This window comes from Lynx canadensis, chromosome B1, assembly GCF_007474595.2.
Source record: "Lynx canadensis isolate LIC74 chromosome B1, mLynCan4.pri.v2, whole genome shotgun sequence".
NCBI lineage: Eukaryota > Metazoa > Chordata > Mammalia > Carnivora > Felidae > Lynx > Lynx canadensis.
Genome location: NC_044306.2, coordinates 202,412,347 through 202,424,474, shown reverse-complemented (window position 1 = coordinate 202,424,474; position 12,128 = coordinate 202,412,347). Strand labels below are relative to the sequence as shown.

The 12,128-nt window shown below is 54.4% G+C and overlaps 1 protein-coding gene across 3 annotated transcripts in view; it reads left to right on the top strand.

Moving 5' to 3' along the window:
- AFAP1 (actin filament associated protein 1) overlaps nt 1–12,128 on the top strand; it is a 131,265-nt gene that overhangs the window by 82,634 nt on the left and 36,503 nt on the right. For all 3 annotated transcript variants that reach the window (XM_030314273.1, XM_030314272.1, XM_030314274.1), the window contains 2 exons: nt 2,811–3,022; nt 6,406–6,585. In XM_030314273.1, the coding sequence (XP_030170133.1) occupies nt 2,811–3,022; nt 6,406–6,585 (392 nt within the window). The remainder of the gene's footprint in view (nt 1–2,810; nt 3,023–6,405; nt 6,586–12,128) is intronic.

The following is a 12,128-nucleotide window of genomic DNA, read 5'->3' as shown; positions in this document are numbered from 1 at the left end:
TTCAAACTATGGTGGGCATAACCTTTGGGAAGGAAAAATCTGATTTTGTGCATTGCCCCTCCGAGACCTCCGTGCGCACTGGGTCTCTCCGAGTCTGGCGGCCCTCCACTTACTTTCAGTGTCGTGCCTCGCCACTCCCCGCCACGTGAGCTCTGCTCTAGCCACGCTGACCTTTTAAAACCCTTTTACTGTAAAACATTGTACGTTTACCGAAAAGTACTCAAAATATGCATATGGACTTACTGACTTACGATCCAGGATATCTGTGGAAGCGCCACCAGGTCACGAGGAGAACGCGTCAGCCCCAGAAGCTCCCATGTGCCCCTTCCTCATCCCAGCCCCTCCCCACAAGTGTAACCAGTAACGTGGCCTCTGTGGCAAGCATGTAGGTGCTACTGGAAAACAAGAGGCTCCGCTCTGATGTTTTCGGTGCTTTTGCTCCACGTTCCTCCTCGACTCCTGTGTGTGGTTGGCACCGACGCATAAAAGGTCTGGATCGAGTTTTACCTTTGGTGTCCCCTGCCCCCCGTGTGCCGACCCCCCCCGGCCTGTCTCCCACGGCCTGCCCCGCTCTACCTGGCGCGCATGAGTCACTCCAGCACAGGCCAGACAGCTTCCCCGGCAGTGGAAACGCTCCCCGTCTGGGCTGTGGCACCACGTCCGCTTTGCCACCGCGAGTGCTGAGCTCTGGAGATGTGGCTAGTGCCACGGAGGAACTGACACCTGATTTTCTTTGACTTGACTTAGACCTGAATTTAAGTAGCTGTTGCGACTCCCGCATTAAACGGGGCGGTGGTGTGGGTGCGCGTGCGCATGGGGAGGACGTTTCCTCGGGGAGGACAGCCCGACCGCCAGGGGAAGGTTGTATGTCCGCGCAGGGGCAGGAACGGGCCGTTCTCTCATTCTCTGTCCGCAGCAGTTCAGGCCGGGCCCTTCTCAGGCCTAGAATCACCCTCTGCCTGGTCCTCTGGGTAGGTCCTCATCGGCAGGACGCAGGTGCCTCTGGGCCGCCGGCCTCTGCCCCCCGACCGCACCCATTCTCAGCGCTGCCCCCACAGGCTCTTGCTGGACACCCTTCCCTGACCGCTTCATCGTGATTGAAAACCCGGCCGAACAGCTGTCCCCGCTCGTAGTACTGATTCTCCGTGACGACATTCGAGCGCGGGCATGAGCGCTGAGTGCAGGTTGTAACCCAGTTCCCAGCGAGCCAAGAGGCGGATTCTGCCCAGCGGAAGGTCTGCGGCTGCCATCGCTCCAGAACCGCGCGGCCGGCCACGTCCACCGTAGTTCGTCCACCCGAGTCACGCGTCGTGTAGATGTCCATCCGTCTCTCAGACGTGTCCTGAGAAGGGCAGGTGTTCCGGATGTGTCTGGGGGTGCGGGAGAGTGCAGAGGCGAAGTCGACACCGTGTCAAGGAGCCTGTCGTCCGGCAGGGCTGAGGCTGAGAAGATGGACAGTCCCTCGCACTCGTTGGACTCTGCACCAGCCGTTCGTCCGAGGGCTTTGCAGGTGTAATGGGTTCATCCAGCAGTCCGCCCTTCTGCGGACCCTGGTTCCTTGCCCCGGGCCAGGTACGTTGTCCTGTGCTGGGGCCAGCCCATCCTGCAGGGCGGTCTCCCTTCCCTGGGGGGCTTGCAGCCTGACGCAGGGGGTCGACAAACAGCAGGCCAGCACGGTGGAGGCTGTGGAGGCAGACACGAGGGGCGTCTCGCCCAGCGCCTCAGCCCGGGCTGCCGGAGCGAGACGCCGCAGACTGGGTGGCCCGACACCAGACGCTTGTCTCCTCACTGTGCCGGCGGCCGGATGCCCGAGAGCAGGGTGCCGGCCCGGTCAGGTCACGGCAAGGGCCTTGTCCTGGCTCACGGACCGCCGCCGTCTCCGAGTGTCCTCACGTGGCGGACAGAGAGCAAGACCCCGCGCCTGCTCTCCCCAGAGAGACACCAGTCCTACCGAATTAGGACCCCCCTCACATAACCTCGCTTAAGCATAATTACCTCCCAGAAGTCCCGTCTCCAGATAGAGTCTCGCTGGGGCGAGAGCTTCAGCATGTGAATTAGGGAGGACCGGCTTTGGCGATTCACGGAGGGCATCGTGGAGGAGGTGCCCGTAAATTAAATCGTGAAAGGCAAGAACATTCATTCAGGCGAAGGGAAATGGAGTGGGACACACAGGAAGTGAGGCGGAAGCGCCGCAGGAGCGAGGGAGGACGTGCTGCGTTCGGGAGACTGGACGCCATCTGATACGAAGCGTTACTGCCTTGCGGCATGAGAAGGACGGGCGCACGTGTGTCCGGAGGCCCCGAGGAGGACTCGAGGAGAGGGCCGGCCTTGGCTTGGGTCTGGAACGTCAGCAGCGAGGGCGTGGCGATGCGCGCGGGGCGACGCTGGAGACCCCGGAGAACCTTGACCTGGTGTTGTGGTAGGGGAGGGCCGCGCTCTGCGGCTGGTGGTTCACACTGCTGAACCGGGGGCCCGCTCGCCAGGCAGCGGCGTGGCCAAGACCCGACGCCGCGGGGGTCTGCAGGCGGCCGATCCCTCGCTGGACAGTCTAGGGCTGCTTCTCACGGGTGAAGGATTCTAAGGCCCTTCAGTTGAAAACTTTTCCTTCGCTTCCACCGGCTGTCTTGTTGATTCCCCCCCCCCCCCCGTTTTTACTAACTGCCCTTTCTTTGCGTGGCGCACGGAACCCAGAGCCCCTTCCTCGTTTACTGGCTCGGCGCACGTGCTCTGGAGCCCAGAGCAGCGGTAGCTTCCAGATAAGGCTTTTGCAGGCAGGCGCTTTACCTTTACCGCTTTCCTCACTTTGGCAGATTACGACTCGGACGCGATGAGTAGCTCCTACGAGTCGTATGACGAGGAGGAGGAGGACGGAAAGGGCAAGAAGACACGGCACCAGTGGCCGTCCGAGGAGGCCTCCATGGACCTGGTGAAGGACGCCAAGATCTGCGCCTTCTTGCTGAGGAAGAAGCGCTTCGGGCAGTGGAGCAAGCTCCTCTGTGTCATCAAGGACACCAAGCTGCTGGTAACGCATCGCGCACGGCTCGTGCTGGCGCAGGCTCGGCGGGATTGGGCGGCGGTCTGACTCGATGGGATCGGTCCCCGGGTGGCGCTGACGTTCCCTGGGGGGAAGTGTCCGCTGGGGGGAAGTGGCCGCCGGGCGGTGGGTGCGCTCACCGCGGTCGGGCGCCGGGCAGTAAGTGCGGGCCGTGGGCACCGAGCCTTGCGTGCCTTCGGTTCCGCTTCCTGCCCCCACCGGTGGGCAGAGTCCCTCCCGCCCCGGGCCACTAACGTCTGTGGCGTGTGCCCATGGAAACGCACGGGCTTTAACTTGCCAGACGGCGCAAGATGGATTTTCTCGTTTGTAGTGAGTCAGTGAATTCCTCAAAGCCAGGTCATCGAGTGGGGCGGGCGGGCCAGCCACGGTTTGCGGGGAGAGTGCCCAGGAAAGGAAATTCTTTTGGAAAACTAAAGGCAGATTCTTTTCTTGTTGTTTGATCTGAGGGGCTGAAGAGGAAGATAGGCTAAGAAACAGGGAAGCCGGGGACAGGGACACACGGGCCGCCCGCTGCTGTGTCCTTCCCACAGGGGCCCCCCTGAGGAAGCCAGAGCCCTTGAGAGCGTGTGTCACTCCCCCTGCTCCTTCTGTCCTTCCAGCTTTCGTAGAAAACGTGGTTGATCATTGGAACTGTGAATTGTAGAGTGTATTTTTGCATTTGCTTTTTCCTTCTCATTAACCTTGGAGAAAAGGTTCTCCCCAAATTCTACCGTTAAAACGGAACACGGGAGGATTTATGATTCTGTGTGTCACCCTTGAGTGGAGCGGGTAACCCCGTTCTTTACAGTTTCTTCTGTGAATCATGGGAATGCTTACTGGATGCTTAGGGCGTTGTATATTTTTAAATTAATGGTTAAAAACAATTTTTTTAAACACTGAGAATACATATTTTTTCCACATGTGTGGCCTGAATTTCTCCCAAATTTAGAATATGCCAAAAATGATGCCATGCGGGAATTTTAAAGTACAGAATGAAAAAAAAAAAACAGATTTAAAAGATTAATATGGTCCTTATTTACAATCTGACATAATGGCTGCAAGATGTGGCCGTGTTATGTAAATGCTTCAACAACGTGCAGTGGACTCATGTGAAAGAGGGGTTTTGAACCAGGAGCAGGAAGCAGGTGGCTGCGTGGCGGGCTCAGCAGTCAGGGAGCGGCGCCCTCGGTGCCCCACAGCCCCCCTACCCCTCCCGACCGTCCTCCTCTTCCACACCCTCCCCTCCCCTCTCGTTTCTTGCAAATGAGAGGATGCCCAGGATGAAAACACCTGCCGTTTAGATTCGTTGTAAACATTTCAGAAGAAACTAACGGAAAAACCATGTGAAAACACTTTCTTTGACCAAATGCAGAATCAAAGTTAATGATTACTAGGATGAAGCTTTTTTTTTTTTTTTTCCAAAAATGACCTATGATGCGAGTGCCCAGATCACCCCTGTTGACACTGAAAAAACATCGACAGTGACGAAAGCGAATGCTTTCCAAGTTTGAACAGCACAGAAAACTGTCAGTGGAAAACAAAAAGCCAGGCCCTTCCCTAAGTGAGCCTTCCTGCCCATCGGCATCCTCATCCTCAGCTTTTCGAGTAGGCATCCGGCATCTGTGACCTTCCGTGCCCAGGCGGCCCTGCGGTGGACGCCGTGATGGGCCAGACGCCCCTCAGGACGGCTCGCTCAGGTCACGGCCCCTCCTCTGGGGTCTGCGTCAGGACGGCCCCGATGGTGCCTTCCAGCTCCAGAGATCCCGCAGGCTCAGCTGAGGGCTTTTATCTGAACTGCCCCCTCTTACTACCCCTCCGTCCTGTGGGCGTGGCTCTCAGGGGGCGCCCCGATAGATACCGCACACCGTCCTCTGTTTGAGAGTCCGCGTCCCCGGGAGCCCAACCCGCAGGGGTCTCCAGCCTGCACTTTCACGTAGGGCTGGTGACACATCCCATTTTGAGACATTTAACTCGAGAAAAATACAAGCTGTCACGTTTCCCGTCTAACTCCCACCGCTTGTACTGTCAATTCCCTCTTCTCTGTTCCTTTCCTTTCTTGCGCTAACCTAGAATACAAGAGACTGCCGAACGGTAAGTATTCATAACAATCCAGGGTTAGTTGGATTCGGTGTATTTTTTTTCCTTCCTTTTCAGACCGGGGCAGCCATCAAGTGGATTTTTGTAAAAAGTGGATGTGTTCCATACCTGTGGTGCTCAAGAGCCGAGGTTTTAGAATTGGAAAGTAGAGGACTCTGGAAGTCATTTCTGAAAATAGGGGTCTATTCCTCCTGTCCCTCCCCAGTAGGTCGTGGGCTTTGCACTCATGCCATGTGGGGCTGGGGTCTGCCACTTTCCAGGTGTCTGATATTGGCAAGCTATTTAGCCAGGTGAACCTCAGTTCCCTAGTCTGCAACGTGGACAACTGTGGCGATCAAATGAAATTATGAAATGCCTCATGTGATGCTGACTTGGTGGGAGGTGTTATAGTTACTAATAATTTAGTGACTCCATAAAACAGTGATAATCACAGCAATAGTTTGTGTTACAAATGTGGAAACAGGCTCAGAGAGCTTGAGAGACTTCCCAGGGGCCAGGTTTAATCAGTGACAGAGTAGGACTTGGATGCCTGAACCCTCAGACCACCTATTTCCATGAAGATGTGTACAATTGGTCCTAAGTAATACAATTAGACCCAAGGTGGGAGGAGAAACCTTTGGACAAGATTTGATTCTAGTCCGGATTTTACAGATCCGGATTAAACACCACTGATGTGAACTAACTCCTCGTGCTCACCACGGCACTGAGATCTTTAGAGTGGATGTCTGCTGTGTAAATGGAGCCGTGTGAACTTTGGATCCTGTACTCAACTAGAAAGCAAACGTTTGCAGACATGTTGTGTAGGACGCGTTGATGGGGATGAAGGGGATAGGATGAGACAGGCGGATACCCAGCGACGTAGGTTGTAGAAGAAAGCACCCAGATTATCGTCTGCCCACATCCGGGGTGTGCCTTTCGGCAATTCTAGTGTATCACGTTCCTGTCGCTTCCCGAGGACGCTCCATTGGTACCTGATCCCCATCAGAGGAGGGGGTTTCTGTTTCTGCTGAGTCGGGTCATCGATGCTCGGTAAACTTGGCCGAACCACCAGCGGATGTATTTTCACGTGCGTGGGGGGGGGGGACGTGCCATGCGGAGCGCGCCCCGCGTGGGTGACGCGTGTGCGTCCGCGGACCCAGCCCCCAGCCTCGGGGCTTCTCCGCTGCTCAGATAGGCCTCCTGCGGGCGCCGGCCCCTCCGTCGTGCCGGAGTTTTGTCAGCCTTTCTGCTTGCGCTTCCTTAAGCCTGATTCCGCTGTCTCGTGTTGAATGCAGTGCTACAAGAGTTCCAAGGACCAGCAGCCACAGATGGAACTGCCGCTGCAAGGCTGCAGCGTCACGTACATCCCGAAGGACAGCAAGAAGAAGAAGCACGAGCTGAAGATCGCCCAGCAGGGCACCGACCCGCTGGTGCTCGCGGTGCAGAGCAAGGAGCAGGCCGAGCAGTGGCTGAAGGTGAGGCGCTCGCCTGGCCGCTGAGCCGCTCGCGTCGCCAGGCCTCTTTCCCACACCCGGGTCTTGTTTCGTCTTGTTTTTCTGTTTTGAAAGAGAGAGTACACGCACGCTAGTGGGGGAGGGGCAGAGAGAGAGAGAGAGAGAGGGAGGGAGAGGGAGGGAGAGGGAGAGGGAGAGGGAGGGAGAGAGAATCCCAAGCAGGCTCCACGCCATCAGCACAGAGCCCGACATGGGGCTCGATCTCACGGACCGTGAGCCGGGATCGGGAGTCGGACGCTCAACCACTGAGCCTCCCAGGGGGCCCCCCCAGACCTGTTTTTATTTCAGTTTGCATTTTTTCAGGTATCGGCAACAATGGGTTGACCTGAGCAGTTTTGTCTCTGATGGCAGAGTATTCTGATCACTCTGGTTAATCCCTCCACCTCTGGTCTTCAGAAGGCTGTCTGCCCCTGGCTCACGGGCTGTTTTACCGCTTTCTCTTTTCCTTTGATTTTCTTTGATTTTTTTTTTTTTTTTTATGTGTCTGGATGTGGATTCTTTTCTATTTATTCTGCTAGGAATTCCCTGGGTTTCTAAATCTACGGATTGCCATCTTTCTAAGTGTTAGAAAAAAAATTTCATCCATGTCTCTTAAAAAATATAACTTTGTCCCATTCTCTTCTCCCTTCCGGCTATGTTTAAATATACATTAGATGCTTTAACTATATTCTACTTATCTTCTCTTTGTATCTTCTTACCCTTTTCCCCTCCTTTAGTCTGGCTACTGTTTTCGTGTCTCTCTCCAGCTCACCGTTCCTCTTTTTAGCTGTGTCAGAGCTGCTGTTAAATGTGTCCCCATTCACTGGGTTCTGAGCGTTGGTTATGGAACTCTAGAATTTCTACTTATTTCTTCTTCGGCCTGGAAATACCACTTACTTTTTACAGTTCTAAATTTCCTGTGGAAACGATGGTCGTTTATTTCCGTAACAAACAGGTAACGGGTCTGGTTAGAAAGGGGTTTGGGTCGCGGGTGGACCTGGTCCGCTCTGTACACGTGCTTGTTCGTGTCGTTTTGCCTTCCTGTGCGCCGGGGCCTCTGACGACCATGCTGCTCGTTCTGTGTGGGGAAAACAATGAATTCGATAATTGTTTAGAACAGCTTTATCGAAGTATAATTCACATACCATACAATTCACCCTTCCGGAGCACGATTCAGTGGCTGTTAGTCTATTCACCACGATGTAATTCCAGAACATTTTCGTCTCCCCCAAGAGAAGCACCGAACCCCCTGTGTGAGCAGTCACGGCCCCGCCCCCCGGCCCCAGGCCACCGCCGATTGGTTTTCTGCCTGCAGAGACTTGCCTGTGTTCCACATGTGATACAAACACGCTGATACGGCGCGTGTCCTTCCGTGCCTGGCTGCTTTCATTTGGCGTAACGGTTTCCAAGGTTCCTCCATGTTGTCAGATGTATCGCTCGTTCATTACTTCTGGTTTTGCTTTTGTACCACGTCTGAGAAACCGTGGCCTGTTCCAAGGTGCTAAAGGGGACCTATGTCCCCTTCTGATGGCTTTAGAGCGTCAGACCTTAAGCTTGGTCTGGGATCCATTTTGGTTGACTCTTCCACGTAGTGTTGAGATAGGGGACTGACTTCGTGCTCACGTATGCTGGTGTCCAGAGCCGTCCCTGCAGAAATAATTCAATCCGTGGCGGTACACTTTCCTCCATCAGAGAGCATTTTCCTTTGCCTCTGCCGCGCGCCGCGAGGGCATTAGTTCTCCGAAATCAGTTTAGTCTGCTTGCAGGGCTTGAGCTTTTCAGAGCCACCCGGCCTGCAGTCCATTCAAGATTGCAGGTTTATATTCATTTCACGCTCGTTCCGAGGTGCACTCCCCACCCTAATTGTGGGTGTTTTGCCAGAGCCCTCATTCTGGGCATACTGTGGACTCCAGCTTCTGAGTCCAGGCCCCTGGGGCCACAGAGCCGCTGCCTGGTCTCTCGGCTGCCTCCCCTGGGGTGGCAAAGGCAGTCCCCGCCGCCAGCCCACCCGTCCAGGTTTCCGTCTTCCTCTGGATTTCGGCCCACTATTCCTCACGGTGACAGTAGCTCTCTCGTGCTCTGGGAAGAAGCTGTGTCTGTCTTCTCTTGCCTTCCTGACGGTCCTCCTCAGGAAGGCGACTCCGGGCCATCTAGTCCCTCACTGCCTGCGGTACCTGCTTTGGAAAAAGGGGTGGGAGGAGTGGGAAGTCCTGATGAAGCGTTCTCTGACAGTGGTTCTTGTAACGTGCACGTGTCCATTCACCCTTGAGCCTCACTGCCCTCTTCTCCCCTGGGAGACCACGCAGGCCAGACCGTGACGGTGCTAACAGTGATCACCTCCGTCTGCTGGTCTGAACACACAGGTGGCTTTTCTCGTGTCTGCACCAGGAGAGACTGAACAGAGCATGTGATGTTTTGACGGGAGCCATGTGATCAGGAACTTGTGCTCTGGGTGCTTAGCCTCCCACACGGAGCTTTAATAAGGCGCATATCAACAGCACCGTTAGCAGAATCTTTGAAGCCCTTCAGAGTTTACAGCACGCCTCTCCATCGTTATCTCTCCACGCACAGAGCGGCCGCCCGAGGAAGGTGTTTCGTTAGCAGTTTCGTTACAGGAGAGAGGCCGGGTCTCAGGAGGGACAGTACAGAGGCCTGCGAAGGCTCGAGCGGGAGCTGACCTCAGTTTCCCCTTCACGTTCCAGCTTCCTCGTGCCGGGCACCTGGCGGTTCGCCATTTTCCCTTTCATTCCTTCTTGCCTGGTCCCAGCACCGTCCCTTCAGGAAGGAGGGAAAGAAGGATGAAGGAAGCAAGGAGCCTCCTTTGTGATTCTGTTTTCTTGGCCTGGTCCCGCTCTGGGTGAGCTGTCTCTGTCCTTCTGCACTCGTGGGTTCGCCTGTCGCTAGTGGAGAACCAGAAGGGCCAGCCCGAGACCTGAGCTTTCCTCTTCCCCCGCTCTTACAGTTTGTCGTGTCTTCCGTGCGCGCCGAGTCGCTCCCTTCTTAATGACTCGAGAATGTCGCTGTGTTTTCCCGTCTCATCGGGCAGTGGCATTGGCAGCTCGCAAGTAGACAGCTAGAGAGCAAACGTTTCCAAGATGTCAGACGCTAATGGGGTGGAAATAGTCTCACGTCCTATCTCACCAGATGTGAGACGCCGATCGGAGGCGCTTAGCTGACTCACAGCCATGACTCTGTTGGTCAATGGAGGGAAGCTTCACCGCGAGATTTTGAGAGCGCTCGGCTGATGTCTCTCAAAAGGGAAATAAATAATAGCTGGTAAGTTACCTTCGTCTAAAGAGCTGAAGTTGGTTTACGTCCGTTTAACGTTTGTGCTTTACTTCTATGACGTATGACAGTGTCAGAAGCTAAGGAGTCTTTTTTTTTTTTTTAATGTTCATTCATTTTTGAGAGAGAGAGAGAGAGAGAGAGAGAGAGAGAGCGAGCATGAGTGGGGGCGGGGCAGAGGGAGAGGGAGACACAGAATCCGAAGCAGGCTCCAGGCTCTGAGCTGTCAGCACAGAGCCTGATGCGGGGCTCGAATTCACAAACTGCGAGATCATGACCTGAGCCCAAGTTGGACGCTTAACCGACTGAGCCACCCAGGTACCCCAGAAGCTAAGGAGTCTTGATTAGAAACGAGTCAGAGACAAAACCAGCTTGAGTCAGCGAGAGAGTTCTCTTTCTTAAAAGGCACCAGATCCCCGAAAGGGTCAAATGCTTTCTCTATACTGTTACTAGATTGGCTGTCTTGTCAGTATCACCTAAAAATTTAAAAAACATAGATTCACAGTGACTCAGATTCGTGAGGGTCCTAAGAATCTTTTCCTTTTCCCTTTGTATCTTCTTTCTCGAGATCTCAACTGCTGCAGATAGAATTGGAACATGCCTCCCCATTAGTTATTTCTCCTGCCTCAAAGGTAATTTTTATCCTAAATATTACCTAGACATACTTTAAAAATACTTTTTTACTTATATATGTACTTGTGAACAAGTGATTTTTTTTTCCTTATGTTTAAAAATGTTCACGTACATGGCTCCACACCGCACGTACCCTGAAGCTTGCTTTTTCCCCTCCCTGTTTTATGTCTGTTCTGGGGTCGACGGCCATGGGGTCTGTCCACCCCGTCGCTGTCCTGGAGCGCTTCCGCGAGCGTTCTCATGCACGCCGCTTGGTTTCGCGTGGCATGGCTTCTCTGGTGTGTATACCTATGTTGGCACGGCTGGCTTTCGTGTGTGCACGTGTTCGACCTTGCTAGAACATGACACATGGTTTCCTGGGTTTGCTTGTGCAATTCTACATCTGCCAGCCATGTATGGGAGCAGCCATTTCTTGAGTGGCCCTCCAGGGTTTCTTTATCTGCATGTGCAGGCAAGTAGAAATGCACATTTTAATCCCCACCCCCACGGACAAGACACAGCGTTCCGCCTCTTTCCCTGCACACCTCGAGTGTCTGGCAGATTTTTCCAATTTAGGGGGTAGAGCCGCTCCTTTTTCTCTTTTCCAGTACGTATCGTGTCGTGGTGTAAACAGGCCACAATTAAAAAAAAATACTCTCCTGTTCATGGGCATTGGGTTGTTTCAGTCTTCGGATGTGACAGACAATTCTGTGATCATGAACCCAGTGTGTGTATCACCTCGCACTCCTGTCAGCCTGGCGGCTGACGTCCCAGAGAGACTAATTGCTTGCACGGAGGTCGTAAGGACTCGTAGCGTTGATACACAGCCACGTCACTCTCCGCAGGAGGTTTGCCAGCTCAGCTTCCGCCAGCAAGATGTCAGAGTGCCTTTCCCCCAGCCTCGCCCACCGTATGTCAGCGAGCGTCGGGGATGCGCCCTGTGATGGGGAAGGGCCACCTCTCCATCTAGTTTAATCTGCATTTCGCTTCTTAGGCTGACACAGAGCAGCACCCTTTTGCTCGGTTTGAGAGCCTATAGTTGTATTAATGTTTCTGTGACCTGTCTGTTTACACCTATTGTCCTTTTTGTAAATGTCCTTCGCTCAGAAGTCTTTTCTTAAGGGGCACCTGGGGGGCTCAGTGGGTTGGGCGTCCGACTTCGGTCAGATCGTGATCTCCCCGTTCGTGGGTTCGAGCCCCACATCGGGCTCTGTGCTGACAGCTCGGGGCCCGGATTCCACCTCGGATTCCGTCTCCCTCTCTGGCTGCCCCTCCCCTGCTCGTGCTTGAGGTAGGATTTAAGATACCTGATCTGACTGGTTTTGTGGTCCGGCGGGCAGTTGACGTGAAGGGCATTCCAAAGCCATTTGGGGGAAGTTTTATTTGAGTCTCACCACTGTTTCCGAAATTCAGTATGGTGGATAGAAAAGCGCCGGGAGAAGGACGTGAGCGCCAGTGTTGGGCAGATGGCGTCACTAGAGCCCAGACCCAGGCGCCCTCGGGTTGTGACCTCAGCCGGTCCTAACTTCGCGCCTTGGATGAGCTACTTGGCTTCTCTGTGCCTCGGTTTTCTCCTCTGTGAAATGGGAGGAGGGTCCTAGTGGCGCCTGCTCTCTGACCTGTGAGGA